Genomic DNA, 18,410 nt, shown 5'->3' with positions numbered 1-18,410 from the left:
TTTTCCCGAATTGGACCTGGGTTTTTATCCGGTTTTTTGCCTCCCCCCCAGGAGATCACGAGGTTCTTGGGGTGGAGAGGGGTGATAGCGGTATAAATGGGGAGGGTAGTGTCTTGTGTTCTGTGTCTTGTGTCTACTGTTTGTGGGTAAGTGTGTCTGTTTAGTGTTCAGCCATGAGCGAATGGCAGTGCGGGCTCGATGGACCTGGTGGTCTGCTCTCGCACCTACTTTCTATGTTTCTATGTTTCTTTGTTTAGTAAGTCGGACATTGGACTTTATCTGTGGAACTGGTGCGCTACAATGCTGAGAACTATATTCTGCACTCTGTATCTTCCCCTTTGATAGACAACAGACAATATACATTAGGTGCAGGAGTAGGCCATTCAGCCCTTCAAGCCAGCACCACCATTCAATGTGATCATGGCTGATCATCCCCAATCAGTACCCCGTTCCTGCCTTCGTGACTTGAGCCTCCGGAACGACCTGGAGGCTCAAGTCACGGAGCCTGTGGAGCTGGGGAGCTGCTGAGGAGCCGCGGAGCCTGTGGAGCCTGCTGTGGAGCTGAGGAGCTGCTGGGGAGCTGCTGTGGAGCCTGCTGTGGAGCTGCTGTGGAGCTGCTGTGGAGCTGCTGAGGAGCTGCTGTGGAGCTGCTGTGGAGCCTGCCGTGGAGCTGCTGAGGAGCTGCTGCAGATTTACCTACGTGGAGCTGGCCGGCTTCGGGGCGTGGAGAGCGGCGGTGGCGCGTTGATGCGGCCCGGCTCCGGTGGATGGTGACACCGGGAGCTCGCGGATCCCCGGTGGGAGGCTGCTTTGCGGGGCACCAGGCAGCGGCGGCGACTTCTCCCGCCCGAATTGCGGGGTTGAGAGTGACCTGGAGGGGGGCCCTACAACGCCCGGCGCGGCCTTAATTTGCCGCGGACTAGCGCCCGCCGGGGGCTTTGACCTCGACTTCGGGAAGGAAATGGAGTGCAGGGGAGAGACAAGAACTTTGCCTTCCATCACAGTGAGGAGGAGAGCCACTGTGATGGATGTTTATGTGAATAGTGTTGGTGTGTGTTTTGGTTCTTTTATTGTATTGTATGGCTGCAGAAACTCATGTGAGGTTCAAATGACAAATAAAGGTATTGTATTGTATTCTCCCTATATCCCTTGACTCCGCTATCTTCAAGAGCCCTATCCAGTTCTCTCTTGAAAGTATCCAGAGAACTGGCCTCTACCACCCTCTGAGGGAGAGAATTCCACAGACTCACAACTCTCTGTGAGAAAAAGTGTTTCCTCGTCTCCGTTCAAAATGGCTTACCCCTTATTCTTAAACTGTGGCCCCTGGTTCTGTACTCCCCCAACATTGGAAACATGTTTCCTGCCTCTAGCGTGTCCAATCTCTTAATAATCTTGTATGTTTCAATAAGATCTCCTCTCATCCTTCTAAACTCCAGAGTGTACAAGCCCATGGGGATGATCTACCTATTGTACTTGAATTTGACTTGATTGTGTATATGTGGAGTGTGAAGAATGGAACCGTAACAGGGCAAGGGGAGATTTTGAAGAAAAGCTGACCATGGGGATGAAAGATAGAAACATAGAAACATAGAAATTAGGTGCAGGAGTAGGCCATTCGGCCCTTCGAGCCTGCACCGCCATTCAATATGATCATGGCTGATCATCCAACTCAGTATCCACAAGGGCCACATCTAACTCCCTCTTAAATATAGCCAATGAACTGGCCTCAACTACCTTCCGTGGCAGAGAATTCCACAGATTCACCACTCACTGTGTAAAAAATGATTTGCTCATCTCAGTCCGAAAGGACTTCCTTCCCACTTATCCTTAAATAAATGAGTGCATGGTTTACAGTTGCTGCCCGAGTGTACTGAGTGGAGGAATGCTGGAGTCCCGGTGTGGAATCTGTTACAGGTTAATTAGTTAATTAGGGCAGCACGGCGGGGCAGCGGTAGAGTTGCTGCCTTACAGCGCTCCGGGTCCTATCCCGACTGTCTGTTTGGAGTTTGGATGTTCTCCCCATGGCCTGTGTGGGATTTCTCTGAGATCTTTGGATTCCACCCACACCCCAAAGACGTACAGGTTTACAGGCTAATAGGCTTGGTGTAAGTGTAAATTGTCCTTGGTTTGTGCAGGATAGTGTTAGTGTGCGTGGATCGCTGGGTCAACGTGGACTCGATGGGCCGATTTCCACGCTGTATCTCTGAACTCAACTAAACTAATCTAGAGTAAACAACCAACAAAGAGAAACAAACTGTATTAAAGATCATGTGAATCTTGTTCGCGGAGTTTGACTGTCTAGTTTGACTGTTCCCAATGGCCATGGGCATAAGTGCTTGGTCTCGACCCAAAACATCACCCTTTCTTTCTCTCCACTGAAGGAATGGGCGGAGAGGGTAGTTAGGATGGAACGCGGGTCTCTGGCGCTGTGAGGCAGCAACTCTACTGCTGCGCCACCAAGTGATCTAAGCAAAGATTTTTTTCACACGGTGTACATGGAACGAGCTGCCTGAGGATGCGGTCGTCGAGGGTACAATGACAAGGTATTTGTTTAAGAAAGAACTGCAGATGCTGGGAAAATCGAAGGTAGACAAAAAATGCTGGAGAAACTCAGTGGATGAGGCAGCATCTATGGAGCGAAGGAATAGGCGACGTTTTGGGTCGAGACTCTTCTTCAGACTGATGTGGAGGTGTGGGGGGGGGCAGAAAGGAAGAGGCAGAGACAGTGGGCTGTGGGAGAGCTGGGAAGGGGAGGGGAAGGAGGGAGAAAGCAAGGACTACCTGAAATTGGAGAAGTCAATGTTCATACCACTGGGGTGTAAACTACCCAAGCGAAATATGAGGTGCTGCTCCTCCAATTTGTGCTGGGACTCACTCTGGCCATGGAGGAGGCCCAGGACAGAAAGGTCGGATTCGGAATGGGAGGGGGAGTTGAAGTGCTGAGCCACCGGGAGATCAGGTTGGTTATTGCGAACTGAGCGGAGGTGTTGGGTGAAATAATCGCTGAGCCTACTCTGGGTCTCACCGATGTAGAGCAGCTGACACCTAGAGCAGCGGATGCAATAGATGAGGTTGGAGGAGGTGCAGGTGAACCTCTGCCGCACCTGGAAAGACTGCTTGGGTCCTTGGATGGAGTCGAGGGGGGAGGTAAAGCGACAAGTGTAGCATTCCCTGCGGTTGCACGGGAAAGTGCCCGGGGAAGGGGGGTGGTTTGGGTGGGAAGGGATGAATTGACCAGGGAGTTACGGGAACGGTCTCTGCGGAAAGCCGAAAGCGGTGGAGATGGGAAGATGTGGCCAGTGGTGGGATCCCGTTGGAGGTGGCGAAAATGTCGGAGGATTATATGTTGTATGTGACGGCTGGTAGGATGGAAGGTGAGGAGAAGGGGGACTCTGTCCTTGTTACGGGTGGGGGGATGGGGAGTGAGTGCGGAGCTACGGGATATAGAGGAGACCCTGTAATCAGTACATGGGTGGAGAAGATTTTGTGGGAAAAACATGGATGGATTCAATTCACGGCTTTGATCAAAGAAAAAAATGCAAATTAAGTAAATCTCACCGAATTGTTTTTCATGATGTTCACCAATCTTCGTGCTTGGCCTGGAAGATCACTAGATGTACGGAGAGAAAATATACTTGGTGAATGATAACATGGAGATGTAAGCAAACACATCTCAGGCCTTAAGGTTCATAAGCTCATAAGACATACGAGCAGAATTAGGCCATTCGGCCCCATCAAGTCTACTCTGCCATTCAATCATGGCTGATCTATCTCTCCCTCCTAACCCCATTCTCCTGCCTGTTCCCCATCACCTCTGACACCCGTACTAATCAAGAATCTATCTATCTTTGCCTTAAAAATATCCATTGACTTGGCCTCCACAGCCGCCTGTGGCAATGAATTCCACAGATTCACCACCCTCTGACTAATGAAATTCCACCTCTTCTCCTTCCTAAAGGAACGTCCTTTTATTCTGGGACTGTGACCTCTGTTTCTAGACTCTCCCACTAGTGGAAACATCCTCTCCACATCCACTCTATCCATGCCTTTCACTATTCAGTAAGTTTCACTAAGGGGTCCACTCATCCTTCTAAACTCCACCGGCTGGCGCCAGCAATGGCTGCCTCGCTAACAGTCTGCCTGTCCCTTCCTTCTCTGTTGTTTTTTTAGTATGTGTTAAATCTATGTTTTTACTGTTCTTTAGCCTTGTTTTATGTGGGGGGTGGGGAGGGGGAAACTTTTTTGAAACTCTTACTTCGACCGAGATGCGATTTTATTCCGTATCGTATCTCCGTCCGCACTGTGGACTAAGATCGAGGAGCTGGAGTCCTTCAGCAACATGTTGAAAATCCAGCGGTGACCAGAACAAGGTATGACTCTTTGGGCGACTACTCACGACCATACAGGCTTCACCCCGTGACATGTCGTAGCGTTGTAGCGTCTTAGAGTCGTAGAATCTTTCTGGTCACCGCTGGATTTTCAACATGTTGAAAATTTTGGCGACCTGCAACTAGGTATGTTGCAAAGCCTACCTGAAGCGTCGCTGAAAATCTGTCGCTGCGGGTGTGCGCGATTTTGGCGCCGTTTAGAGGGGGGCGGGTTTAAAACGCGATTTTCTCTATGCTGTTCCAATCGAAGATGTTCAGCTTAGTTAATTATTAACGAAAAATCGCTGGAAGACCCCATCGCAAAAGCTATTATTGGTTTTAAAGGCCTTGTATAATAGTTATAGTAGTTTAAAAATCAATCTCTAAACCCGCGACCACCGTCAGCCGTCAGGGTCGCATAGAGCAGACAACAGAAGGTAAGCTGTTTATTTTTACATTAAAAAGGGCTTCTTAAGATCCCTTTATACAAAGTTTAATATTGCGAGTAGCTCATTTTGGGCCGATTATATCCCGCAGTATTTTTCTGGGCATTTGAGGGCACAAATCTACCGCAATGTGAACGTTCCAAACCAGCGCGTTCACAGGAACCCACTAGAAAGCTGATTTAAAATGGACTTTAATTTACAGCAATTGAACACTAAATTCCTTCCATTTGGCCTATAAATTAATGTAAATGAGATTTAAAAATCATGTTTTATTGTGAATTATTTATTAATATTATTTGGACACTATTTAAAAATGTTAATCATTTATTAAGAAATGGATAGATGTTTAGATCTAGTAATTGAAGTTTGAAATTAGCTACACTTGGGTAACTAACTAATTATATGTTTTAATTTCAGGTCATCCAAGTAAGATTATTTTATATTTGTTTCAGAATGGTTCAATCTACGATAACTGAAAATTTCATTCAGTTCTCTTAATTTTTAAGAAGGTTATGGGCTTTTGACTGTCCATGATCACAGCTTTTTTGTTATGTCCATAGAAAATCAATAGGGAACAAGATGCTAATTTCCGAGTATGAAAATGGCCATAACTTTTTAAATACTTGAGATATGAAAGTGAATTAGGTGTCAAATTAAACTTCTTTTTATGCTTTATCTGATGGGATAAATTACAGACTTGATTTTTTAAATCTCAAAATTTTGTAACATTGCTACTGCAACGACCTATGCCGGGTGCCAGCAGTCACCGAATAAGTTGCGTAAGTGAGACAGGCCCTTCACTCTCTCTTGAAAACATCCAGTGAATCGGCCTCCACTGCCTCCTGTGTCAGAGAATTCCACAGATTCACAACTCTCTGGGTGAAAAAATTTCCCCTCATCTCAGTCCTAAATGGCCTAGCCCTTATTCTTAAATTTAGAGATACAGCACGGAAACAGGCACTTCAGCCCACCGAGTCCGTACCAACCAGCGACCCCCGCACATTAACACTATCCCACACACTAGGGACTATTTACAGAAGCCATTTAACCTACAAACCTGCACGTCTTTGGGATGTGGGAGGAAACCGGAGCACCCGGAGAAAACCCACGCGGTCACGGGGAGAACATGCAAACTCCGTACAGACAGCACCCGTGGTCGGGATGGAACCCGGGTCTCTGGCGCGATGAGGCAGCAACTCTATCGCCGCACCGCCGAACCACCCCTGGAAGAACCGAACAACCTCCCCCCGCGCAGGTAACAATGAGAAACCCAGCGTAGGCCCAGTGTCGAACCTTGACCCTTCAAGATAACGGTGACGGGGAGAGAACGTACCCGGCCAAAGCCCCGGGGTAAGCTTGATTCAGGAACACGTTCGGCTTCTCAACGCCTCCTTTCCCAGTCGAAAACCCAGTCAAACCAGGATTAAATTCACGGAGGATATCTGAGGGAGAGAAAACGAGGCAGATATTACAGGGGGAATCGATTCTGGCCGTTGCGTGGTGCAGGGCAAGATCACAACCAGTGATATTTTCTCATGGGCTGGTTTTGCAATGAATGAGACCAGCAGGGAGATTTGAATGGGAGGCATATCCAATCAGACCTTGCTCAACGATTGACCAAAAATGCTGGAGTAACTCAGCGGGACAGGCAGCATCTCTGGAGAGAAGGAATGCGTGATGTTTCGGGTCTGAAGTTCAAGTTCAAATTCGAATTTATCGTCACATGTACCGATTAACGGACAGTGAAATTTGAGTTACCATCAGTCATACTAAGTGAAAAGCAACAAGACACACAGCCACGTTAAATAAAGTTTAACATAAACATCCACCACAGTGGAATGCACATTCCTCACTGTGATTGAAGGCAATAAAGTTCAATCATCTTCCTCCTTTGTTCACCCGTGGTGGTCGGGGCCTTGAACCATCCGCAGTCGCCGTTGTCGACGGTGCAATGTCCGAAGCCCTCTGGTCGGGATGATGGAAACTCCGGCGTTGGGATGGATCGGAACACTCCGTGGCATGGAGCTCCCGAGTCGGCCGCTTCTTACCGGAGACCGCTGGCTTCACGGTGTTGAAGTCCACAAGTTGATCGCAGGCTCCACAATGTTAAAGTCCGCGCGCCCACGGCTTGAAGCTCCGGGCTGGTCTTCGGGAAAGGCCGCACCACTCCACGTTGTTAGGCCATGGGGGGGGAGATGCGACACAAAAAAAAAAGAGTCTCGACTCGAAACATCGCCCATTCCTTCTCTCCAGCGATGCTGCCTCACCCGCTGAGTTACTCCAGCATTTTGTGTCTATCTTCGGGGTAAACCATGGTGCAAATGCAGTTCCTTCCGACACATTCATTGCTCAAAGGTGGATTGAGAATACTCCCACCCCAATCTTCTGGCCCCATTTGCTTCATTCATGTGCAGAAATATTTCAAATGTCATTAGAAACGGGAATAGTGCCGGAGGACTGGTGTACTGCGCATGTTGTTCCATTGTTTAAAAAGGGGTCTAAGTGTAAACTTAGCAATTATAGACCTGTTAGTTTGGCTTCAGTGGTGGGCAAATTAATGGAAAGGATACTTAGATATAATATATCTGGGTGTCATGGTACACCAGTCATTGAAGGTAGGCATGCAGGTGCAGCAGGCAGTAAAGAAAGCGAATGGTATGTTAGCTTTCATTGCAAGAGGATTTGAGTATAGGAGCAGGGAGGTTCTACTGCAGTTGTACAGGGTCTTGGTGAGACCACACCTGGAGTATTGCGTACAGTTTTGGTCTCCAAACCTGAGGAAGGACATTATTGCCATAGAGGCAGTGCAGAGACGGTTCACCAGACTGATTCCTGGGATGTCAGGACTGTCTTATGAAGAAAGACTGGATAGACTTGGTTTATACTCTCTAGAATTTAGGAGATTGAGAGGGGATCTTATAGAAACTTACAAAATTCTTAAGGGGTTGGACAGGCTAGATGCAGGAAGATTGTTCCTGATGGTAGGGAAGTCCAGGACAAGGGGTCACAGCTTAAGGATAAGGGGGAAATCCTTTAAAACCGAAATGAGAAGAACTTTTTTCACACAGAGAGTGGTGAATCTCTGGAACTCTCTGCCACAGAGGGTAGTTGAGGCCAGTTCATTGGCTATATTTAAGAGGGAGTTAGATGTGGCCCTTGTGGCTAAGGGGATCAGGGGGTATGGAGAGAAGGCAGGTACGGGATACTGAGTTGGATGATCAGCCATGATCAAATTGAATGGCGGTGCAGGCTCGAAGGGCCGAATGGCCTACTCCTGCACCTAATTTCTATGTTTCTATGTTTCTATCTATAAGCATCTGGATAAACAGGGTCTGATTAGGAACAGTCAACATGGATTTGTGCCTGGAAGGTCATGTTTGACTAATCTTCTTGAATTTTTTTAAGAGGTTACTAGGGAAATTGATGAGGGTAAAGCAGTGGATGTTGTCTATATGGACTTCAGTAAGGCCTTTGACAAGGTCCCTCATGGAAGGTTGGTTAAGAAGGTTTAATTGTTGGGTATTAATGGTGGAGTAGCAAGATGGATTCAACAGTGGCTGAATGGGAGAAGCCAGAGGGTAATGGTGGATGGCTGTTTGTCAGGTTGGAGGCCAGTGACTAGTGGGGTGCCACAGGGATCTGTGTTGGGTCCCCTGCTGTTTGGCATATACATCAATGATCTGGATGAAGGTGTGGTAAATTGGATTAGTAAGTATGCAGGTGATACTAAGATAGGTGGTGTTGTGGATAATAAAGTAGATTTCCAAAGTCTACGGAGAGATTTAGGCCATTTGGAAGAATGGGCTGAAAGATGGCAGATGGAGTTTATTGCTGATAAATGTGAGGTGCTACATCTTGGCAGGACAAATCAAAATAGGACGTACATGGTAAATGGTAGCGAATTGAGGAATGCAGTTGAACAGAGGGATCTAGGAATAACTGTGCATAGTTCCCTGAAGGTGGAATCTCATGTAGATAGGGTGGTAAAGAAAGCTTTTGGTGTGCTGGCCTTTATAAATCAGAGCATTGAGTATAGAAGTTGGGATGTTATGTTAAAATTGTACAAGGCATTGTTGAGACCAATTCTGGAGTATGGTGTACAATTTTGGTCGCCCAATTATAGGAAGGATGTCAACAAAATAGAGAGAGTACAGAGGAGATTTACTAGAATGTTGCCTGGGTTTCAGCAACTAAGTTACAGAGAAAGGTTGAATAAGTTAGGTCTTTATTCTTTGGAGCGCAGAAGGTTAAGGGGGGACTTGATAGAGGTCTTTAAAATGATGAGAGGGATAGACAGAGTTGACATGGACAAGCTTTTCCCATTGAGAGTAGGGAAGATTCAAACAAGAGGACATGACTTCAGAATTAAGGGACAGAAGTTTAGGGGTAACATGAGGAGGAACTTCTTTACTCAGAGAGTGGTAGCTGTGTGGAATGAGCTTCCAGTGGAAGTGGTGGTGGCAGGTTCGATTTTATCATTTAAAAATAAATTGGATAGGTTTATGGATGGGAAAGGAATTGAGGGTTATGGTCTGAGTGCAGGTAGATGGGACTAGGGGAGAATAAGTGTTCGGCACGGACTTGTAGGGCCAAGATGGCCTGTTTCCGCGCTGTAATTGTTATATGGTTATATATGCTGGTGTATACCAAAGACAGACACAAATTGCTGGAGTAGCTCAGGTTGGGATCCTTCTTCAGACTCCCTGAAAGATAATGGCCTGGTGCTCATATGTTGGATCAAGGTCCAAGGGTAAGTAGGAGGAGGTGTCTGAGAGTTGTCACCTGATCTCAGCCGGTTAGAGGTCAGCGCGCCAGACTACGGCGGGACCTCCCTTGTCGGGGAGTTTGATGATAATGTCGGGGTTGTTGCAGAGTGAGCGGGGAGGGGGGGGGGAGAAGTTGGAGTAGGTAAGGGGATTGGAAAAGTAAAGGGCCTGTCCCACTTTCACGACCTAATTCACGACCTAATTCACAAGCTTTTTTACTCGTGAACATTTATCATCATGCTAAAAAACACCCCGACCTTTAAATTTTTAAAATTATTTCTGAAGTTGTTAATATCCAATTGGATTCTGATCCAAAACTAATAATATTAGGAATATCAGAACAAAGTCTAAAACTTACAATAAACCAAAGATATTTCCTCGATTATAGTATAATAATTGGGAAAAAAATTAATATTAACATTTTGGAAAAACCCCCACAATTAAAATGTGGATGATGGAGATGTCTGAAGCCTTACACTTGGAAAAAATTAAACTTGTCTTAATTGAATTATTTGCTAGAATATGGTCTCCATTTATTGATTTTCTGAAAGGGTAAATTAGTTCGGCACAGAAGCCTAACTGAAACTTGAATCCAGGATCGGATGAATAATTACGTTTTATAATATACGGACCTATCTCCAAAATTGTGTTATTGGTAATTTATCCTATTCTTTTCTTTTTTCTCCCTCCCTTCTTTCTATAGATCTATCTCAAAAAAATCTATAAAAAATAAACAGAAGCTGTGTTAATATGTAACTAGTAAACAAATCGTGTTTTGGTTATGATATGTATATGCTTCTAATAAATATATTTAAAAAAAAAAGAAAAACGCCCTGACCTACTTGATGCCACGAGTACCTACGACTAGCATCACGACCTACCTATGACCTACCTACCACCTCCTACAACTCAATATTGATGCCTCTGGGCTGTAAGCTGCCCAAGTGAAATATGAGATGCTGTTACTCCACTAAAGTCATATTGATGAGCTTACTTGGCAGAGTTGTGCTGGTCTGCAATGATCCATCCCCTCCAATGCTGTACACAAAACATAAACATAGAACAAATAAATTAATCAGGCTCAGGTAAAAATATTTTTAGAACCATTTTATATTTTTCATATGTTCTTGTAACGTTGATACAGATGCTTGAGGAGGAGGAGGTAGCTGAGGCAGATAGTAAACGCAATGTTTCAGAAACACATGGACAGGTACATGGATAGGACAAGTTTAGAGGGATATGGGTCAAGAGCGGGCAGGTGGGAGTAGTGTAGCTGGGACATACATGTTGGCCGGTGTGGGCAAGATGGGCTGAAGGGCCTGTTTCCATGCTATATCACTCTATGACTGTACAGAAGCAAGCAAAACAGATATATAGAAACATAGAAACATAGAACATAAGTGCAGGAATAAGCCATTCAGCCCTTCGAGCCTGCACCGCCATTCAATATGATCATGGCTGATCATCCAACTCAGTATCCCGTACCTGCTTTCTCTCCATACCCTCTGATCCCTTTAGCCACAAGAGCCAATTCACAACTGCCCGATTCACCTCTACCCCATTGTGGACATTGGACATTGTCTGTGGAACTGGTGCGCTACAATGCTGAGACTCTGCACTCTGCATCTTCCCCTTTGCTCTACCTGTGGTACTTGAGTTTGACCAGATTGTAAGTATGTACAGTGTTATCCGATCTGTTTGGATCGTGTTCAAGATAAAGCTTTTCACTGTATCTCGGTAAATGTAACAATGAAAATAATAAACCGAAACCTGAACCCAAGTGATATTTGGGATCACCTAGAACCCACTTTAGTTTAGTTTAGAGGTACAGCGCGGAAACAAGCCTTACTGTCCACCGGGCCGGCGCCGATCAGCGATTCCCACACATCAAAGCCCCTGTCCCACTTAGGCGATTTTTTTGGCGACTACAGGTGACTAGGCTGTGGCTACATGGTCGCGGGGTGACACCTGTATGGTCGTGAGTCGTCTCCTCAAGTCGCCTAAAGAGTCGTAACGTTTTTCTTGTCGCCGCTGGATTTTGAAACGTTCAAAACATTTTGGCGACTGTGGGCTTTTGACGTTGCTTGTCTTCTCCTGACGTAGGTGCTGGCGTAGGTTGTCGCCAGGTGACGTTGGTTGTCGCCAGGTGCTGGCTTCGGTGAATTCCATTGGCGACTACCTACGTCAATCTACGCCAACCGGCGACAGGTACCGGCGACTGAATTGTCTTCAGTTGTCGCCGACAGGGTTGTAGCTTGTCGTAGTTTGTCGCGGGTGGACGTAGGTTGACTTTGGTTGTTGTAGGTTGTCGCCTGTGTGGTCGTAGGTTGTCGTAGGTGTGGTCGTAGGTGGACGTCCTAATGGGTCGCCAGTTGTCGGTAGCTTGCTGTAGCTTGACGTCGACTAGATAATAAACTGTCGTAGACATTGTCGTGGGGGGGGGTCCAGATTTCTTTTTCGGGCGATCTGCCACGACCGTAACAGTCGCCTAGAAAATCGTCTCAGTGGGACAGGCCCTTAACACTATCCTACGCCCACTAGGGACAATATTTACATTTACACCAAGCCAATTAACCTACAAACCTTTACGTCTTTGGAAGACGTACAGGTTTACACCCCCTCCATGACACACTGGTCAACCTGAGGAGCACCTTCAGCAACAGACTGGTTCCACCAAGATGCAGGACAGAACGCCACAGGAGATCCTTCTTCCCTGTGGCTATCAAACTGTACAACCCCTCCTCCTTCTGTCATGGGGTAGACTGAGACTGACACTCCCCCCCCCCCCCCCCCCATTTCCCCCCCATTCCCCCCCCCCCTTCCCATCTTACCGAGAACAGACTAAAAAACTGTTTTTACCCCACTGCTATAAAGGCACTAAATGTAGCCGCCAAGGAATGCAGGGGCGATACATACTAAGGGACTGTGGTACACTGTGAAATCGACAGAAGGATGGAGGGTTGGGTGTTTATGCGTGCTATTTTCATGATATTTAGTTTAGCTGTTTATCTTTTAATATTCTATCTTGTATGTATCGTTAGCTTTTAGAAATGTTTGAATGGTGCACTGACTGGCTGACATTTTTAAATTTTGTTGTACATGGTTCATGTTACAATGACAATAAAGAAACTATTCTATTCTATTCTTTGCACATCCCCCAAATCCTGGACTTTCCACATCACTTTAATTTCATGTTTCATGTATTTTGTGTTTTTTCTGACTGCTGGCTCACCAATTTCCTCCCTGGGGTAAATGAAGTTGTATCGTATCTTGGTATTTGATTATTGGCTGGTGTGGGCCTGTTGGGCCGAGGAGCCTGTTTCCGTGCTATGTGACTGCATGACTCCGTGACTCTCTAGTGCAAGACCATCAGCGCTCTGTATCTCTAACTGGCTGCTCACTGTTGCTCTTCTGTGGGTTGCCGAGCCACCTACCTGAAGGACAGCCCTCTGTACTGTGTTAAAACATCCAGGACATCGTTGGGTTTCGAACCGATCCCATTCCCTGCCTGCGAAACATAAGGAGCAGTGTTGACCTCCCTCTCGAAGACCAAAGAGGTTCTTCTTCTCGTGAGTCTGAAGAAGAGGCCCCGACTCGAAACGTCGTCTGTCCATTCCCTCCAAGGATGCTGCCCGACCCGCCGACTTTAGTTTAGAGATACAGCGCCGAATCAGGCCCTTCAGGCCCACCGATCCACGCCGACCAGCGATCCCCACACACTAACACTGTCCTACACACACTAGGGACAATTTACATTTACATCAAGCCAATTAACCAACAAACCTGCACGTCTTTGGAGTGTGGGAGGAAACCGAAGATCTCGGGGAAAACCCATGCAGGTCACGGGGAGAACGTGCAAACTCCATACAGACAGCTCCCGTAGTCGGGATCGAACTAGCGTCTCTGGTGCTGTAAGTGCTGTAAGGCAGCAACTCTACCGCTGCACCACCGAGCTGTTATTGCAGCACTTTGTACTTTTCTCAGAATGTACGGAGAATACATTTAAAAGACATTCGGACGGGTACATGGACAGGATAGGTTTAGAGGTATACGGTCCAAACACAGTCAGGTGGGACTAGTGTAGATGGCGGCAACTTCGGGAGAGGTAGAGTAGCACAACCTGTAGAGCTGCTGCCTCATAGGGCCAGAGACCCGGGTGCTGTCTTTGTGGAGTTTGCAGGTTCTCCCTGTGATCGCGTGGGTTTACTCCGGCTGCTGCAGTTTCCCCCCACTTCCCAAAGACCTGCAGGTTTGTAGGTTAATCAGCCCTCTGTAAAGTTGCGGGGAGTGGATGAGAAAGTGGGATAAGGTAGAACTAGTGTGAACAGGTGATCGCTGGTCGGCATGGACTCAGTGGGGCCGAAGGGTCTGTTTCCATGCTGTACCTCTAAACTAAACTAAACAAGGAACTGCAGAAGGTGGTATACAAAAAATGACACCAAGTGCTGGAGTAACTCAGTGGGTTCGGCAGCATCTAAGGATAAGAGGTGAGACCTGGAGCACATTAACCTTGGTCTTATCGACATGGTTAGTATGGGGAAGTTGTGCCGAATGGCCTGTTCCTGTGTTGTACGACTCTATGACTATGCACGATGAGATTCAAGCATCTGCAGTTAGTTGGGTCTTCATAAAATATTTTCCCATGACATAGAAACATAGAAACATAGAAATTAGGTGCAGGAGTAGACCATTCGGCCCTTCGAGCCTGCACCGCCATTCAATATGATCATGGCTGATCATCCAACTCAGTATCCCGTACCTGCCTTCTCTCCATACCCTCTGATCCCCTTAGCCACAAGGGCCACATCTAACTCCCTCTTAAATATAGCCAATGAACTGGCCTCGACTATCCTCTGCGGCAGAGAGTTCCAGAGATTCACCACTTTCGATATGGTCCTGAGGTTATGTCATAGGAGCAGAATTAGGCCATTGGGCCCATCGAGTCTACTCCGCCATTCAATCATGGCTGATCTATCTCTCCCTACTAACTTGTGCGACTCTATGACTCTAAGAGGTATGTGGATTGGAGAGGTTTGGGGGTATATGAATCAAAAGAGGGCAAATGGACCTGGGCATCTTGCTGGAGTTTGATTCCGTGCTCTATTATTCTACCACTCTAGGTCCTGACCGACCATCGATCACCCACTCACACTAATCCATCCTTGCCCATATTCTCATCATCTCCCACCACACACACCTCACGCCACATGGAAGACGTCGGTGGTGGTGATGTGAGTAGGTCAATACAGCCACGGTATCCAATACGCACCTCCGCTCAGGCCATCTTAACCTGCCTGATCTCACGGTGGCCCAGCACTTCAACTCCCCCTCCCATTCCCACACTGACCTTTCTGTCCTGGGCCTCCTCCATTGTCAGAGTGAGGCCCAGCGCATATTGGAGGAGCAGCACCTCATTATCTCACTTGGGTAGTTTACACCCCAGCGGTATGAACATTGACTTCTCTAACTTCAGACAGCCCTCTCCATCCCCTCCCCCTTCCCCCACCAATCTTAGTCTCCAACTACATTTTATCTCTGTCCCCTGACATCAGTCTGAAGAAGGGTCTCGACCCCAAACGTCACCCATTCCTTCTCTCCAGAGATGCTGCCTGTCCCGCTGAGTTACTCCAGCATTTTGAGCCGACCTTCGATTTAAACCAGCATCTGCAGTTCTTTCTTACAGATTCAGATTCAGATTCAGATTCAGATTCAATTTTAATTGTCATTGTCAGTGTACAGTACAGAGACAACGAAATGCATTAACATACAGTACCTACACTTGCCCTTCTGGTGTCTGTCTGTGTGAGGCACCACATCTCCCACACTAGGGACTGTGGCAGAATTAATGTAACTGTAAACCAGCCCTGTGTATAGGAAAGAACTGCAGATGTTGGTTTAAATCGAAGATAGACATCACAAAATCATGAATATCCATTTTATTAATTTATGATGTTAATGGCGTTTTTAAATTCCTGGTTGACTATGGCAATAAATGTATAAATAAAAGATGGTTGGGGATTAATAACCAAGATAGTGGAGTCAGGGGATATGGGGAGAAGGCAGGAGCGGGGTATTATTGGGGATGATCAACCATGATCACATTGAATGGCGGTGCTGGCTCGAAGGGCCGAATGGCCTACTCCTGCACCTATTGTCTATTGTCTAGACCTATCACAGAGACAAGATTGCTGGGGAAACTCAGCGGGTGAGGCAGCATCTATGGAGCAAAGGAATAGGTGACGTTTCGGGTCGAGACCCTTCTTCAGACTGAAGGAATAGGTGATGTTCTGCTGAAGGCTGAAGGAATGGGTGACGTTTGGGGTCCATCTGTCTCCTCAGATCCTGGTGAACTTCTACTGCTGCACCATCGAGAGCATCCTTACCAACGGCATCACAGTATGGTATGGCAACTGCTCTGTCTCCGACCGGAAGGCATTGCAGAGGGTGGTGAAAATTGCCCAACGCATCACCGGTTCCTCGCTCCCCTCCATTGAGTCTGTCCAAAGCAAGCGTTGTCTGCGGAGGGCACTCAGCATCGCCAAGGACTGCTCTCACCCCAACCATGGACTGTTTAACCTCCTACCATCCGGGAGGCGCTACAGGTCTCTCCGTTGCCGAACCAGCAGGTCCAGGAACAGCTTCTTCCCGGCGGCTGTCACTCTACTCAACAACGTACCTCGGTGACTGCCAATCACCACCCCCCCCGGACACTTATTATTATTTATTCAAATCATTTGCTATGTCGCTCTTCCAGGGAGATGCTAAATGCATTTCGTTGTCTCTGTACTGTACACTGACAATGACAATTAAAATTGAATCTGAATCTGAATCTGAATCAGATGTTTCGGGTTGAGACCCTTCTTCAGACTGAAGAAGGGTCTCGACCCGAAACGTCACCTATTTCCTTCGCTCCATAGATGCTGCCTCACCCGCTGAGTTTCCCTAGCATATTTGTCTACAGTCAGGACAGTTGATATGTTATCATACTTCTGTTATTTTTTTGAGGTTGATTAAGATATTCAAATTTTAGCACAATGCCCTCATTGAAATGTACAGTATAGTGTAAGGCCTGGATAGAGTGGATGTGGAGAGGATGTTTCCACTAGTGGGAGAGTCTAGGACTAGAGGTCATAGGCTCAGAATTAAAGGATATTCTTTTAGGAAGGAGATGAGGAGGAATGTCTTTAGTCAGAGGGTGGTGAATCTGTGGAATTCATTGCAACAGAAGGCTGTGGAGGCCAAGTCAGTGGATATTTTTAAGGCAGAGATAGATAGATACTTGATTAGTGCGGGTGTCAGGGGTTATGGGGAGAAGGCAGGAGAATGGGGTTAGGAGGGAGAGATAGATCAGCCATGATTGAATGGCGGAGTAGACTTGATGGGCTGAATGGCCTAATTCTGCTCCTGTCACTTAAGACATTATGATTTATGACAGAGATATTTAATTTGCTTTTAAAAATAGTGCTCATCGGAGTTAGTTATAAAACTTCACACTGACCGTCAGGGAGTCTCCCAATGCACCAATCACCTTCACATCTGCCGGTCGAAGGGAATGAACTGCAAGAAAACACGTCAGGAAAAGATTAGGAGATCGATTGGGAAGATTAGGACATGAGGAAATAGGGGTCCTAACGAGGAAGAAGGGCCTCGACCCAAAACGTCACCCATTCCTTCTCTCCAGAGATGCCGCCTGTCCCGCTGAGTTACTCCAGCTTTTTGAGTCTCTCTTCAGGAAAAGAATAGTTAAAAGTCCTGCATATTATTGGCGGGGAATGTACACAGTGTTTAGCTTAGTTTAGTGATACAGCGGCCAAAACGGGCCCTTCGGCCCACCGAGTCCGTGCCGACCAGCGATCACCCCGTACACTAGCACTATCCCTACACACTGGGGACAATTTACAGAGGGCCAATTAATCTACAAACCCGCACATCTTGCAGGTGTGCGAGGAAATCGGAGCACCCGGAGAAAACCCTCGCGGTCAACAGGGAGAACGTGCAAACTCCGCACAGACAGCTCCCATATTCAGGATCTCTAAACTAAACTAACCAACAGGTCCTTCGGCCCACAATGTCGATGCTGAACATGATGCTAAGGCGAACTTTTATCTACCTGTGCATACTCCATAACCCTCCTTTCCCTGCACATCCGTGTGCTTATTAAAAGTCACTTAAACACCACTATTGTGTCTGTCTCCACAGTCCTATCGGTTTCCCCACATACACAGTCCATGCACCCACTACTCTCTGTGTAAACAACTCGCCCCGCACATCTATCTATCTATATTATTAAATCTCTGATCTTGACCGCTTTTGGCCGACTGTGCTGCGATTTCCGAGAGAACGCCGACACCTACGGCCGTCATTTTTGGCCACCTCACTCAGAGCCCCCCTCCTCCGTATGGGTGCGGAGGATTTTTTCCGTCGATGAAAAATAAGAGAGATATTAATGTTTTTACAAAATTCCCCATTCTCTCTGCTGCCCCCGCTGGCGGCAGGGGGAGGGACTATAAAACCAGGAAGTGTCGTGCCTCACTCAGTCTCTGCCAGACCAGGAAGTGAGAGGGTCACGGCTCTCTGAGCTGCGAATAACACTGAACGCACGTCCACTCCACGGTGAGTCCCCTCGATGCGGCTGTAAAGTGGCTGCAGCGCTTTTTAACAAGTTTGTGTTCACAAGATGAATTTTGGTTGTTGGGTGTCTGCAGCCCAATTGTTTGGCTTGGCTTGGCTTTTAACATCGTTGCAACAGTTGGATACCTGCCCAAGCATCCATACAGGCCACAATATCTATACTAGCCCTCTGGAAACCAGTACCTTCAGCCCGCATGATA

At 47.0% G+C, this 18,410-nt stretch overlaps 1 protein-coding gene across 2 annotated transcripts in view; it reads right to left on the bottom strand.

Annotated features, from left to right (window-relative positions):
* Positions 1 to 17,815, bottom strand: part of plb1 (phospholipase B1) — an 81,063-nt gene extending 63,248 nt beyond the window's left edge. Inside the window, exons 1-5 of one of the 2 annotated variants that reach the window (XM_055630749.1) lie at positions 17,078 to 17,815; positions 13,014 to 13,087; positions 10,574 to 10,617; positions 6,147 to 6,255; positions 3,559 to 3,610 (exon numbers count right to left, since the gene is read on the bottom strand). In XM_055630749.1, coding sequence (XP_055486724.1) covers positions 3,559 to 3,573 — 15 coding nt within the window. In that variant the 5' untranslated portion in view covers positions 3,574 to 3,610; positions 6,147 to 6,255; positions 10,574 to 10,617; positions 13,014 to 13,087; positions 17,078 to 17,815. Of the gene's footprint in view, positions 1 to 3,558; positions 3,611 to 6,146; positions 6,502 to 10,573; positions 10,618 to 13,013; positions 13,088 to 17,077 lie in introns of those variants that run through there. The other variant, XM_055630750.1, reaches the window with a different exon arrangement.
* Between the last annotated feature and the right edge of the window lie 595 nt (positions 17,816 to 18,410).

This window comes from Leucoraja erinacea, unplaced genomic scaffold (genome assembly GCF_028641065.1).
Source record: "Leucoraja erinacea ecotype New England unplaced genomic scaffold, Leri_hhj_1 Leri_520S, whole genome shotgun sequence".
NCBI classification, from domain to species: Eukaryota; Metazoa; Chordata; class Chondrichthyes; order Rajiformes; family Rajidae; genus Leucoraja; species Leucoraja erinaceus.
Note: the sequence above shows the minus strand (reverse complement) of the source record. Positions and strands in the feature narration are given on the sequence as shown.